Source organism: Coregonus clupeaformis, unplaced genomic scaffold (assembly GCF_020615455.1).
Source record: "Coregonus clupeaformis isolate EN_2021a unplaced genomic scaffold, ASM2061545v1 scaf1901, whole genome shotgun sequence".
Lineage (NCBI taxonomy): Eukaryota > Metazoa > Chordata > Actinopteri > Salmoniformes > Salmonidae > Coregonus > Coregonus clupeaformis.
The window spans coordinates 12,487-27,960 of record NW_025535355.1 but is presented as its reverse complement, the minus strand read 5'-3'; the positions used below and the strand labels follow the sequence as shown (position 1 = coordinate 27,960).

General features: G+C 47.8%; 1 protein-coding gene across 1 annotated transcript; it reads left to right on the top strand.

Moving 5' to 3' along the window:
• On the top strand, nucleotides 1-14,543 carry LOC123487925 (matrix metallopeptidase-21-like). The gene is made up of 10 exons (XM_045218917.1): nucleotides 1-551; nucleotides 1,366-1,738; nucleotides 3,609-3,872; nucleotides 5,339-5,491; nucleotides 7,696-7,835; nucleotides 8,842-8,983; nucleotides 9,280-9,409; nucleotides 11,805-11,932; nucleotides 12,888-13,060; nucleotides 13,841-14,543. Exons 1-10 carry the CDS (start codon nucleotides 399-401, stop codon nucleotides 14,156-14,158), a joined length of 1,974 nt encoding a protein of 657 aa, XP_045074852.1. The 5' UTR covers nucleotides 1-398; the 3' UTR covers nucleotides 14,159-14,543.
• The last annotated feature ends 931 nt before the right edge of the window (nucleotides 14,544-15,474 follow it).

Here is a 15,474-nt window from a genome sequence, read left to right as displayed (position 1 = left end):
ATGGCCGTTTTTTAGACAGTGTGTGACAGAATAAATCCAGCTGGGGAGAGACCCGCGCCATGCCTTCCAATTCCAAACAGGTGCTTGTGGGCCGGAGTCGCCTACTGTCGGGATGAAAGCAAAGGCCAACAGTTCAAACGCATTGTATCCATTAGTAGCCAGTGAAGCGTTAGTAACACATTTGGCCGACGTTTAATTTAACAGCCGCTTAAATAGAAGAGGTGTTTACCTTTCGCAGCTGAGTGTCTACTTTATTGAAGTGTCGGTACTAAAGTGTGTCACGTTAAAGGGCGTGTACTTAGGAAAGGAGCCGTAAATCTTTTGAGGACAAGATGCGCTCTTCAGTCGATCATTATCTTCCCGCAACAAACTGACCCGTGTCAAGACGCACAACCACGATGCTGACTTTACTCCAGCTGATAACTGTATTATTGTTGACCAGCATTAGCTCCCCTGATGCAGAGAAAGTCTTCCACAGTCGGGATCATTCCGATCTACAGATCCCCTCCTCTCACCAAGCTGAGCTCATAACAGACAAGGAGACTGCAGAGGTAAAACTTTTATTTTGTTTTCTCTCCAAGTGATCAGTAGTTTTATTATGTGCAAATGTGATGTTCAGCTATTCAACATAACATCTATTACACAGTCACGGAGTAGTTCTATTAGGTTTGACTTTCTTACTGAAGATGATAACAAAGCATTTATTTTAAAGGAAACCGATACAAAACAATAACAGTGAAATATCGAGTCAGATGCATCGCTAGCCTGGATAGCAGTGGTTCTATGCCCAAGACATAAGACTGCTGAACAATTAATCAAATGGCCACCCTGACAATTTACATTGACACCTCCCCCCCCTGTCGACTAACCTGTACCCCCCGCATTGACTCGGTAACGGTACCCCCTGTATATACATTTTACATTTTAGTCATTTAGCAGACGCTCTTATCCAGAGCGACTTACAGTTAGTGAGTGCATACCATTTTTTTTTTCTTCATATAGCCTCGTTATTGTTATTTTATTTTTTACTTTATTTTATTTAGTAAATATTTTCTTAACTCTATTTCTTGAACTGCATTATTGGTTAAGGGCTTGTAAGTAAGCATTTCATGGTTAGGTCTACACCTGTTGTATTCGGAGCATGTGAGAAAATAACGATTTGATTTGATTTATCTAACGTTCAACAGCCTGGATACCAGTCTGTTTAGCTAACGTTCCACTTATACTCAATGTCATGTGTCAAAATGGTTTCACAATGACATGAAGTACAGGGAGTGGAATGTTGGCTAATTTACCTGTAAGATGTTATAGAGGTGTTAGTTCTACATTTAATAAAGCTGTTTCAACCACATGCCATATTTCCAGCTATTTCTCTCAAGATATGGCTTCATAAGACCAGTGAACTGGGACGAGGTCCAGTTTGAAGAAACAACAGGCATTTCTAACGATGAAGACTTCACTGGCGAGGAAGACTTCCTATCTGGGATACAGGAGGGAGACTCATCACTGTCACGTGCAGAGACAGATGATGAAGATGATGGTGAAGATGAAGACTCTCCAAACCCCACTGAAAGCCAAGCCTTCATCTCAGCTCTCAGAGAGTTCCAGAAGGTGTCCGGCCTGTCTGTCACAGGGGTGTTTGATGACGCCACCAAGGTTGCCATGAACAAGCCTAGGTGTGGGGTCCCGGATAAGGAGACTGAAATGGATGCTACTGATGACGCACACGACTCCACCAGCTCAGCACTGGAAACAACACTGCCACCTTGCTAACTAAGAACATAGACAACTCAGAATACTCTAACAATACACTCAGTGGTCCTTTAAATGGCACTGCTACTGATTACACAGTGGACAATAACATATTCAGTGACATTTCTAGTGGCACTGATGGAAACTATACAGAGATTGACAACACATTCAGTGACATTTTAATAGCACTGTTAGTACCTACACAGATTATATATCTGCCAGTAACACAACAGAATATTACGACCCAGTCGGGTGATACTCTCAATGGTTCTGCTATAAACAACACAGAGAATAACAGCAACACACACAGTCACACAGTGAACGACCCTACCACTGCTACTGACAGACCTCATCAGAGCCCTCCTACCACTGCTACTGACAGACCTCATCAGAGCCCTCCTACCACTGCTACTGACAGACCTCATCAGAGCCCTCCTACCACTGCTACTGACAGACCTCATCAGAGCCCTCCTACCACTGCTACTGACAGACCTCATCAGAGCCCTCCTACCACTGCTACTGACAGACCTCATCAGAGCCCTCCTCCTACCACTGCTACTGACAGACCTCATCAGAGCCCTCCCCTACCACTGCTACTGACAGACCTCATCAGAGCCCTCCTACCACTAGCTACTGACAGACCTCATTAGAGCCCTCCTCTTACCACTGCTACTGACAGACCTCATCAGAGCCCTCCTCCACCACTGCTACTGACAGACCTCACCAGAGACCTCCTACCACTGCTACTGACAGACCTCATCAGAGCCCTCCTACCACTGCTACTGACAGACCTCATCAGAGCCCTCCTACCACTGCTACTGACAGACCTCATCAGAGCCCTCCTACCACTGCTACGACAGACCTCATCAGAGCCCCTCCTCCACCACTGCTACTGACAGACCTCATCAGAGCCCTCCTACCACTGCTACTGACAGACCTCATCAGAGCCCTCCTACCACTGCTACTGACAGACCTCATCAGAGCCCTCCCTCCTACCACTGCTACTGACAGACCTCATCAGAGCCCTCCTCCTACCACTGCTACTGACAGACCTCATCAGAGCCCTCCTACCACTGCTACTGACAGACCCTCATCAGAGCCCTCCTCCTACCACTGCTACTGACAGACCTCATCAGAGCCCTCCTCCTACCACTGCTACTGACAGACCTCATCAGAGCCCTCCTCCTACCACTGCTACTGACAGACCTCATCAGAGCCCTCCTACCACTGCTACTGACAGACCTCATCAGAGCCCCTCCTACCACTGCTACTGACAGACCATCAGAGCCCTCCTCCTACCACTGCTGCTGACAGACCTCATCAGAGCCCTCCTCCTACCACTGCTACTGACAGACCTCACTCAGAGCCCTCCTCCTACCACTGCTACCCGACAGACCTCATCAGAGCCCCCTTACCACTGCTACTGACAGACCTATCAGAGCCCTCCTCCTACCACTGCTACTTACAGACCTCATCAGAGCCCTCCTACCACTGCTACTGACAGACCTCATCAGAGCCCTCCTCCACCACTGCTACTGACAGACCTCACCAGAGCCCTCCTCCACCACTGCTACTGACAGACTCATCAGAGCCCTCCTCCTACTCACTGCTACCGACAGACCCATCAGAGCCCTCCTCCCTACCACTGCTACTGACAGACCTCATCAGAGCCCTCCTCCTCCACTGCTACTGACAGACCTCATCAGAGCCCTCCTCCACCACTGCTACTGACAGACCTCATCAGAGCCCTCCTCCCACCACCACTGACACACCTCATAGGAGCCCTCCACCACTGCTACGACACCCAAGCCCTCCCACCATGTACTGACCCCACCCCCCCCCTCCTGCTACTACAGACCTCCAAGCCCTCCTACCACTGCTACTGACAGACCCACCAGAGCCCTCTCCTACCACTGCTACTGACAGACCCATCAGACCCCCTACCACTGCTACTGACAGACCCCATCAGAGCCCTTCTACCACTGCTACTGACAGACCTCATCAGCATCAGAGCCGCCTGGTTTCACTGCTGTCCAAGCGGAGGCAGAAGAGACATGTGAGGAGACATGCATGGGGAAACATGGCCTTCTCCAAAATGGTGCTGAAGTGGAGGCTGATAGGTGAGGTTTACTATGAGGCTGATAGGTGAGGTTTACTATGAGGCTGATAGGTGAGGTTTACTATGAGACTGATAGGGGAGGGTTACTATGAGACTGATAGGTGAGGTTTACTATGAGGCTGATAGGGGAGGGTTACTATGAGGCTGATAGGTGAGGTTTACTATGAGGCTGATAGGTGAGGTTTACTATGAGGCTGATAGGTGAGGTTTACTATGAGACTGATAGGTGAGGGTTACTATGAGGCTGATAGGTGAGGTTTACTATGAGGCTGATACGTGAGGTTTACTATGAGACTGATAGGTGAGGGTTACTATGAGGCTGATAGGTGAGGTTTACTATGAGGCTGATAGGGGAGGGTTACTATGAAGCTGATAGGTGAGGGTTACTATGAGGCTTATAGGTGAGGTTTACTATGAGGCTGATAGGTGAGGTTTACTATGAGGCTGATAGGTGAGGTTTACTATGAGACTGATAGGTGAGGGTTACTATGAGGCTGATAGGTGAGGTTTGCTATGAGGCTGATAGGGGAGGTTTACCATGAGGCTGATAGGTGAGGTTTACTATGAGGCTGATAGGGAGGTTTACTATGAGGCTGATAGGGGAGGTTTACTATGAGGCTGATAGGTGAGGTTTACTATGAGGCTGATAGGTGAGGTTTACTATGAGGCTGATAGGGGAGGGTTACTATGAAGCTGATAGGTGAGGGTTACTATGAGGCTGATAGGGGAGGGTTACTATGAAGCTGATAGGGAGGGTTACTATGAGGTTGATAGGGGAGGGTTACTATGAAGCTGATAGGGGAGGGTTACTTGAGGCTGATAAGGGAGGGTTACTATGAGGCTGATAAGGGAGGGTTACTATGAGGCTGATAAAGGAGGGTTACTATGAGGCTGATAAGGGAGGGTTACTATGAGGCTGATAAAGGAGGGTTACTATGAGGCTGATAAAGGAGGGTTACTATGAGGCTGATAAAGGAGGGTTACTATGAGGCTGATAAGGGAGGGTTACTATGAGGCTGATAAAGGAGGGTTACTATGAGGCTGATAAGGGAGGGTTACTATGAGGCTGATAAAGGAGGGTTACTATGAGGCTGATAAAGGAGGGTTACTATGAGGCTGATAAAGGAGGGTTACCATGAGACTGATAAAGGAGGGTTACTATGAGGCTGATAAAGAGGGTTACTATGAGGCTGATAAGGTAGGGTTACTATGAGACTGATAAGGTAGGGTTACTATGAGGCTGATAAAGGAGGGTTACTATGAGGCTGATAAAGGAGGGTTACTATGAGTTGTTGTTTCTAGATCTATGAAGAAATAGAAGAAGTACATACAGACAAAGCTTCAGGTCAGTACATGGTACGTGGGCGGACCCAGGAATTAAACCACCATGCTTTACCAACTGGGCCATACAGGACCAGAGACATATCATATTGAAGATAGTGTGTGCTGGCCTTTGTTCATTTCTAGGAGAGGGCTACAGCAGTCAGCTGACCATACAGGACCAGAGACATATCATCAGACTGGCCTTCAGGATGTGGAGCGAGGTGTCTCCCCTGGAGTTCGTAGAGGACACACTCTCTCCCCTGGAGGATGTAGACATCAGACTGGGTTTTGGCACAGGTGGGTCTTGTATTAGCCTGGGTACCAGTCTGTTTCTGCTAACATCCTCTCTTTACCAGTCCCTGTAATGCAAATGACACGGAGGACTGGAATGTTGGCAGAAATAGACTGGTACCCAGGCTTGTCTCGCATCAACAGACTGGTACCCAGGCTTGTCTCGCATCAACAGACTGGTACCCAGGCTTGCCTCGCGATCAACAGACTGGTACCCAGGCTTGTCTCGCATCAACAGACTGGTACCCAGGCTTGTCTCGCATCAACAGACTGGTCCCCGGGCTTGTCTCCGCGATCAACAGACTGGTACCCAGGCTTGTCCCGCATCAACAGACTGGTACCCAGGCTTGTCTCGCATCAACAGACTGGTACCCAGGCTTGTCTCAGCCAACAGACTGGTACCCAGGCTTGTCTCGCATCAACAGACTGGTACCCAGGCTTGTCTCGCGATCAACAGACTGGTACCCAGGCTTGTCTCGCGATCAACAGACTGGTACCCAGGCTTGTCTCGCATCAACAGACTGGTACCCAGGCTTGTCTCGCATCAACAGACTGTACCCAGGCTTGTCTCGCATCAACAGAGCTGGTACCGGGCTTGTCTCGCATCAACAGACTGGTACCCAGGCTTGACTCGCATCAACAGACTGGTCCCCAGGCTTGCCCCCGCATCAACAGACTGGTACCCAGGCTTGTCTCGCGCATCAACAGACTGGTACCCAGGCTTGTCTCGCATCAACAGACTGGCACCCAGGCTTGTCTCGCATCAACAGACTGGTACCCAGGCTTGTCTCGCGATCAACAGACTGGTACCCAGGCTTGTCTCGCATCAACAGACTGGCACCCAGGCTTGTCTCGGGATCAACAGACTGGTACCCAGGCTTGTCTCGCATCAACAGACTGGTACCCAGGCTTGTCTCGCATCAACAGACTGGGACCGAGGCTTGTCTCGCATCAACAGACTGGTACCAGGCTTGTCTCGCATCAACAGACTGGGTACCCAGGCTTGTCTCACACAACAGACTGGTACCCAGGCTTGCCTCGGCGCCAACAGACTGGTACTCCAGGCTTGTCTCGCGTCAACAGACTGGTACCCAGGCTTGTCTCAAGCGCCAACAGACTGGTACCCAGGCTTGTCTCACGACAACAGACTGGTACCCAGGCTTGTCTCGATGGCCAACAGACTGGTACCCAGGCTTGTCTCGGCGCCAACAGACTGGTACCCAGGCTTGTCTCGCATCAACAGACTGGTACCCAGGCTTGTCTCGCATCAACAGACGGGTACCCGGGCTTGTCTCGCATCAACAGACTGGTACCCAGGCTTGTCTCGCACCAACAGACTGTACCGCTTGTCTCGCATCAACAGACTGGTACCCAGGCTTGTCTCGCATCAACAGACTGGTACCCAGGCTTGTCTCGCATCAACAGACTGGTACCCAGGCTTGTCTCGCATCAACAGACTGGTACCCAGGCTTGTCTCGCATCAACAGACTGGTACCCAGGCTTGTCTCGCGATCAACAGACTGGTACTCCAGGCTTGTCTCGCATCAACAGACTGGTACCCAGGCTTGCCTCGCATCAACAGACTGGTACCCAGGCTTGTCTCGCATCAACAGACTGGTACCCAGGCTTGTCTCGCATCAACAGACTGGTACCCAGGCTTGTCTCGTATCAACAGACTGCCACCCAGGCTTGTCTCGCATCAACAGACTGGTACCCAGGCTTGTCTCGCGATCAACAGACTGGTAACCCAGGTTTGTCTCGCATCAACAGACGGGTACCCAGGCTTGTCTCGCATCAACAGACTGGTACTCAGGCTTGTCTCGCATCAACAGACTAGCACCCAGGCTTGTCTCGCATTAACAGACTGGTACCCAGGCTTGTCTCAGCATCAACAGACTGGTACCCGGGCTTGTCTCGCATCAACAGACTGGTACCCAGGCATGTCTCGACCCCTCTTAGACAATAATACCTGTGCATTTGGGATGAATTGAATGTCATGAACAAATTGCATCTACTGTAGCCTGGTCCCAGACCTGTAGGTGCTGTCTTGTTGCCAGCTGGTAGGACAGTACAAACAGGTCTGGGACCAGGCTACATCTTTCATTGTACTGTATCTTCCCTGAAAATTGTCATATATTTTTTAACGTCTTTACATTTAGTGGAGGCAATGACGATAGATGTGTCTTTTTCTTTGTGCGTCGACCATACAGGGAGACACTTGGGATGCAACCAGAAGTTTGATGGTACTGGACGGGAGTTTGCCCATGCATGGTTCCTGGGAGACATTCACTTTGATGACGACGAACATTTCACTGCACCTAACACTGGCAGTGGGATCAGCCTGCTCAAAGTGAGTGTGGGACAGGATGTGTGATTCAAAGATGATGCATCTGTAAAATCTGACATACTTGTGACTTGTGTTATACCTGCCTTTCTTCCCTGTGTTCATTTATAAGACCAAACTACATTCATGTAAATATTAGAAAACCCAGATTTTGTATTCATTAGATTTAATTGTGGTATTTCTCATTTGTTTCAGTGACATAAATGTCAAGGGTTAAGAAACATTGAAATAACCTCATGCCACTGTTGTTTCTCCCGAGTGGGGCAGTGATCTAAGGCGCTGCATCGCAGTGCTAGCTGTGCCACTAGAGATCCTGGTTCGAATCCAGGCTCTGTCGTAGCCGGCCGCGACCGGGAGACCCATGGGGCGGCGCACAATTGGCCCAGCGTCATCCAGGATAGGGGAGGGAATGGCCGGCAGGGATGTAGCTCAGTTGGTAGAGCATGGCGTTTGCAACGCCAGGGTTGTGGGTTCGATTCCCACGGGGGGCCAGTATGAAAAATATAAAAAAATGAAAAAACAATGTATGCACTGGATAAGAGCGTCTGCTAAATGACTAAAATGTAATGTAAATGTATTGCATTGGAAAACCCAGATAGTATTTCTTCATCAGAGTTGGGGTCAATTCCATTTCAAGTCAGTCTATTCAGTCAGTAAACTGAAATTATATGTTCCTCATTGGTTTGTTTACTTCCTAAACCAGCCAATTGAAATGGAATTGACCCCAACTCTGTTTTCCATATTTGTGTCCACGATACATGTCATAAATGTCAGGGATGAGTGAGCATTATCAGGGAGTAGGCAGGTAGCCTAGTGGTTAAGCGTTGGGCCAGTAACTGAAAAGTTCATGGTTCGAATCCCCGAGTCGACTAGCTGAAAAAATCTGTCAATGTGCCCTTGAGCAAGGTACTTAACCCTAATTGCTCCTGTAAGTCGCTCTGGATAAGAGCGTCTGCTAAATTAGTGAAGTGTAATGAACCCTGAATACTACCACTCTTTTTCCCTCCATCAGGTGGCAGTGCATGAGATAGGCCATGTCCTGGGCCTGCCACACATCTACAGGACTGGTTCCATTATGCAACCCAGTTACCTGCCCCAGGAATCGGGCTTTGAGATAAACTGGATGGACAGGAAGGCCATACAGCACCTCTATGGTAGGAGAGAGCTACTGTATGTGAAAGTTGTGGAAACATTACCACCTAGTGGACGAAAGAGGAGTATACTATCTGCCTGCCTGCCTGCCTGCCTGCCTGTCTGTCCCTGCCTGTCTATCTGTCTGTCTGTCTATCTATCTATCTATCTATCTATCTATCTATCTATCTATCTGTCTATCTGTCTATCTGTCTATCTGTCTGTCTGTCTGTCTGTCTGTCTGTCTGTCTGTCTGTCTGTCTGTCTGTCTGTCTGTCTGTCTGTCTGTCAACACAGTGTCTGGTCTGTTTCCCTCTAGGGGGCTGTAAGGGTCAGTTCAACACAGTGTTTGACTGGATCAGGAAGGAGAGAACCCAGTACGGTGAGGTGGTGATTCGTTTCAACACCTACTTCATGAGGGATGGCTGGTACTGGCTCTATGAAAACAGGTAAGAATTCACCAATAATGACAGTAATAAAGTTGACCTTTCACCTCTTCAACTACTTTGGGTTTGTGTCGGTGTATTTCCTACAGACCAAGAAAGATATATGTGTGTTTTGAAAACAAAGTAATCATTATAAAAAGTATGGAAAGGTCCCTTGACTTTTTCCACATTTTGTTACGTTACAGCCTTATTCTAAAATGGATTTAATTGTTTTTTCCCCTCATCAATCTACACACAATACCCCATAATGACAAAGCAAAAACAGATTTGAGACATTTTTGCAAAGGTATTACAAATAAAAAATTCAAATATCACATTTAAAAAAAACCTGCTCCAGAGCGCTCAGGACCTCAGACTGGGGTGAAGGTTCACCTTCCAACAGGACAACGACCCTAAGCACACAGCCAAGACAACGCAGGAGTGGCTTTGGGACAAGTCTCTGAATGTCCTGGAGTGGCCCAGCCAGAGCCTGGACTTGAACCCGATCGAACATCTCTAGAGAGACCTGAAAATAGCTGTGCAGTGATGCTCCCCATCCAACCTGACAGAGCTTGAGAGGATCTGCAGAGAAGAATGGGAGAAACTCCCCAAACACAGGTGTGCCAAGCTTGTAGCGTCATACCCAAGAAGACTCGAGGCTGTAATCGCTGCCTAAGGTGCTTCAACAAAGTACTGAGTAAAGGGTCTGAATACTTATGTAAATTTGATATTTCAGTTTTTATTTTTAATAAATTAGCAAACATTTCTAAAAACCTGTTTTTGCTTAGTCATTATGGGGTATTGTGTGTAGATTGATGAGGGGAAAAAAACAGTTTAATCAATTTTAGAATAAGGCTGTAACCTAACCAAATGTGGAAAAAGTCAAGGGGTCTGAATACTTTCCGAAGGCAAAAGTATGTGGATACCCGTTCAAATTAGTGGATTTGGCTATTTCAGCCACAACCGTTGCTGACAGGTGTATAAAATCGAGTACACAGCCATGCAATCTCATTAGACAAACATTGGCAGTAGAATGGCCTTACTGAAGAGCTCAATGACTTTCAACGTGGCACCGTCATAGGATGCCACCTTTCCAACAAGACAGGGCGGCAGGTGGTTAAGAGCGTTGTGCCAGTAACCGAAAGGTCGCTGGTTCTAATCCCCGAGCCGACTAGGTGAAAAATCTGCCGATGTGCCCTTGAGCAAGGCACTTAACCCTAATTGCTCCTGTAAGTCGCTCTGGATAAGAGCGTCTGCTAAATGACCAAAAAAATAATTAAAAAATAGTACGTTCGTCAAATTTCTGCCCTGCTAGAGCTGCCCAGGTCAACTGTAAGTGCTGTTATTGTGAAGTGGAAACGTCTAGGAGCAACAACGGCTCAGCCGCGAAGTGGTCGGCCACACAAACTCACAGAATGGGACCGCCGAGTGCTGAAGCGCGTAAAAATCGTCTGTCCTCGGTTGCAACACTCACTACCGAGTTCCAAACTGCCTCTGGAAGCAACGTCAGCACAATAACTGTTAGTCGGGAGCTTCATGAAATGGGTTTCCATGGCCGAGCAGCCACACACAAGCCTAAAATCATCATGTGCAATGCCAAGTGTTGGCTGGAGTGGTGTAAAGCTCACCGCCATTGGACTGTGGAGCAGTGGAAACACATTCTCTGGAGTGATGAATCACGCTTCACCATCTGGCAGTCCGACGGACTAATCTGGGTTTGGTGATGCCAGGAGAACGCTACCTGCTCGAATGCATAGTGGCAACTGTAAAGTTTGGTGGAGGAGGAATAATGGTCTGGGGATGTTTTTCATGGTTCGGGCCCCTTAGTTCCAGTCAAGGGAAATCTTAACGATACAGCATACAATGACATCCTAGATGACTTTATGGCAACAGTTTGGGGAAGGCCCTTTCCTGTTTCAGCATGACAATGCCCCCGTGCACAAAGCGAGGTCCATACAGAAATGGTTTGTCGAGTGGGGAAGAAGTTGACTGGCCTGCACAGAGCCCTGACCTCAACCCCATCGAACACCTTTGGGATGAATTGGAACGCCGACTGCGAGCCAGGCCTAATCGCCCAACATCAGTGCCCGACCTCACTAATGCTCTTCTGGTTGAATGGAAGCAAGTCCCCACAGCAATGTTCCAACATCTAGTGGAAAGCCTTCCCAGAAGAGTGGAGGCTGTTATAGCAGCAAAGGGGGGGACCAACTCTATTTTTTTATTTAACCTTTATTTAACTGGGCAAGTCAGTTAAGAACAAATTCTTATTTACAATGACGGCCTACCCCGGCCAAACCCGGACGACGCTGGGCCAATTGTGCGCCGCCCTATGGGACATTTTTCAAAACACGCACATCAATATATATATATGTTCTTCATTGCAAGGGTTCAAATCATTCCTCTCTCTGTATGAGAACAGGACCAACCGGACCCGCTATGGTGACCCGGTGGCACTTCAGGTGGGCTGGCACGGCATTCCCACCGACGGGGTGGACGCATGTGTTCACGTGTGGAACAGGAACACTGATGCTGTCTACTTCTTTAAAGGTAATGGGACTGACTACAGTAAAGCTCTCTCTCTCTCTCTCTCTCTCTCTCTCTCTCTCTCTCTCTCTCTCTCTCTCTCTCTCTCTCTCTCTCTGTCTCTCTCTCTCTCTCTCTGTCTCTGTCTCTGTCTCTGTCTCTCTCTCTCTGTCTCTCTCTCTCTCTGTCTCTCTCTCTCTGTCTCTCTCTGTCTCTGTCTCTGTCTCTCTCTCTCTCTCTCTCTCTCTCTCTCTCTCTCTCTCTCTCTCTCTCTCTCTGTCTCTCTCTCTGTCTCTCTCTCTGTCTCTCTCTCTCTCTCTCTCTCTCTCTCTCTCTCTCTCTCTCTCTCTCTCTCTCTCTCTCTCTCTCTCTCTCTCTCTCTCTCTCTCTCTCTCTCTCTCTCTCTCGCTCTCTCACACACACTGATCTGGAAGGGCATTTTATACTGTATATTTTGTTTGTCTAAAAGTGTTTTGTCTATTTGTCTTGACTGTGGCTACATCTGTTGGAGGCTTGAGTCTCCCTCTTGACTGTGGCTACATCTGTTGGAGGCTTGAGTCTCCCTCTTGACTGTGGCTACATCTGTTGGAGGCTTGAGTCTCCCTGACTGTGCTACATCTGTTGAGGCTTGAGTCTCCTCTTGACTGTGGCTACATCTGTTGGAGGCTTGAGTCTCCCTCTTGACTGTGGCTACATCTGTTGGAGGCTTAGCTCTCTCTTGACTGGCTACATCTGTTGGAGGCTTGAGTCTCCCTCTTGACTGTGGCTACATCTGTTGGAGGCTTGAAACCCTGAAAACGTTCAACTGCAGCTGAAAATCATAGTCCAAACCTACTCTATCATATAGCTGTTTTATATGATTGTTGTTTGTTTCGTTTTTTTTTTTTTTTAAAGCGATTTTGAAATGTTCTCTGTAATGAAAAGATGTATAGAAGTTGAATAAATCTATATTGTATGAATCTCTCCTTGTGTACACTAGGCACCCAGTACTGGGAGTATGACGATGGCAAAGACCAGGTGTTGACAGTGGACCCTGAGGGACACCGCTACCCTAGACTCATCTCTGAGGGGTTCCCAGGGGTGCCCAGTCCAATAGACACAGCTTTCTATGACAGGAGGGACTCATATATCTACTTCTTTAAGGGCACTAATGTAAGTTTGAAGTTGATTTGCCATAATGTCATTAACATATTGTTGATTTGCCATAATGTCATTAACATATTGTTGATTAGCCATATACCATTAACCTGGGCGGCAGGTAGCTTAGTGGTTAAGAGTGTTGTGCCAGTAACCGAAAGGTCGCTGGTTCTAATCCCCGAGCCGACTAGGTGAAAAATCTGTCAATGTGCCCTTGAGCAAGGCACTTAACCCTAATTGCTCCTGTAAGTCGCTCTGGATAAGAGCGTCTGCTAAATGACTAAAATGTAAATGTAAAAATGTTGATTAGCCATATGTCATTAACATATTGTTGCTGTATGTTTGATACAATTTCCTTCATTCTTCCTGTTTAGTTTTTCTTTCATCTGCTTGATTTTGTTGTTTAAATGTAAAGTGTTTAGCGATTTTAAAAGCACTTTAAATAAAGATTGATTTGGTACATTTGAAATCTTCCTCAGCAGATCTCTCACCATAAACACAGAAAGTTCCGGAAGGGCTACATCATTCTCCACAGAGTCTAAACATTCCTCCTTTAATGCTTCCCAATTATATCCAAGTGGAAAAAGTGGAGGACAAAATGCACGAATCAGTTGTTAAAACATGACACATGAAAATATTGTGTTATGCATAAAAATCCCCATCAGAGTTTGTTTGTTTTGCTAAATTGATCGTTCAGTACATTTTATCACCGGCCTCATTCGAATAGATTTTTCAACGGTTCTTTTATTTAGTTCCTCCTCCCTGTCATCTAAACGTGTAAATGTGTTCCAACAGGTGTATGCGTTCGACGTGACAGCCAACAGCTTGGCCCCAGGCTTCCCCAGGAAGATCACAGCTGTGTTCCCTGCAGTGGTGCCTGGGGATCACCCAGGCGGTAACATAGACGCCTCCTACTTCTCCTACACGCACAACGCTGTCTTTCTGTTCAAGGACGCACAGTTCTGGAGGGTGGCGGCGGCGGGGAGGAGCAGAGACCGCTGGAGGAGACCGTCGCTGCCACACAACGGCCTGATGCCACACAGGGAGGTGGGGGAACAGTGGTTTGACATTTGCAACGTTCACCCCTCGGCCCTGAAGGTGGCCCGCCGCTGACAGGAGGGTTATGACGGTATTGTGGGATTAGGGGAGTCTGGACCCAGATCTGTTTGCACTCTTACCAACGCCCTGGTACTGTGGGAGGAGCTAGGGGAGTCTGGACCCAGATCTGTTTGCACTCTTACCAACGCCATGGTACTGTGGGAGGAGCTAGTGGAGTCTGGACCCAGATCTGTTTGCACTCTTACCAACGCCATAGTACTGTGGGAGGAGCTAGGGGAGTCTGGACCCAGATCTGTCTGCACTCTTACCAACGCATGGTACTGTGGGAGGAGCAGACTGGCCCTCCAGCTATGAGAACAGAGTTCCCAGAGTGACTGCTGTTTGCACAGTAAACTGACTTACAGTGAGGCGGAAAAAGTATTTGATCCCCTGCTGGTTTTGTATGTTTGCCCACTGACAAAGACATGATCAGTCTACAATTTTAATGGTAGGTTTATTTGAACAGTGAGAGACAGAATAACAACAACAAAATCCAGAAAAACGGATGTCAAAAATGTTATAAATTGATTTGCATTTTAATGAGGGAAATAAGTATTTGACCCCTCTGCAAAACATGACTTAGTACTTGGTGGCAAAACCCTTGTTGGCAAACACAGAGGTCAGATGTTTCTTGTAGTTGGCCACCAGGTTTGCACACATCTCAGGAGGGATTTTGTTCCACTCCTATTTGCAGATCTTCTCCAAGTCATTAAGGTTTCGAGGCTGACGTTTGGCAACTCGAACCTTCAGCTCCCTGGCTAGGCCACTCCAGGACCTTAATGTGCTTCTTCTGAGCCACTCCTTTGTTGCCTTGGCCGTGTGTTTTGGGTCATTGTCATGCTGGAATACCCATCCACGACCCATTTTCAATGCCCTGGCTGAGGGAAGGAGGTTCTCACCCAAGATTTTACGGTACATGGCCCCGTAGCAGAAAAACACCCCCAAAGCATAATGTTTCCACCTCCATGTTTGACGTGGGGATGGTGTTATTGGGGTCATAGGCAGCATTCCTCCTCCTCCAAACACAGCGAGTTGAGTTGATGCCAAAGAGCTTGATTTTGGTCTCATCTGACCACAACACTTTCACCCAGTTCTCCTCTGAATCATTCAGATGTTCATTGGAAAACTTCAGACGGCCCTGTATATGTGCTTTCTTGAGCAGGGGGACCTTGCGGGCTCTGCAGGATTTTAGTCCTTCACAGCGTAGTTTGTTACCAATAGTTTTCTTGGTGACTATGGTCCCAGCTGCCTTGAGATCATTGACAAGATCCTCTCGTGTAGTTCTGGGCTGATTCCTCACCGTTCTCATGATCATTGCAACTCCACGAGGT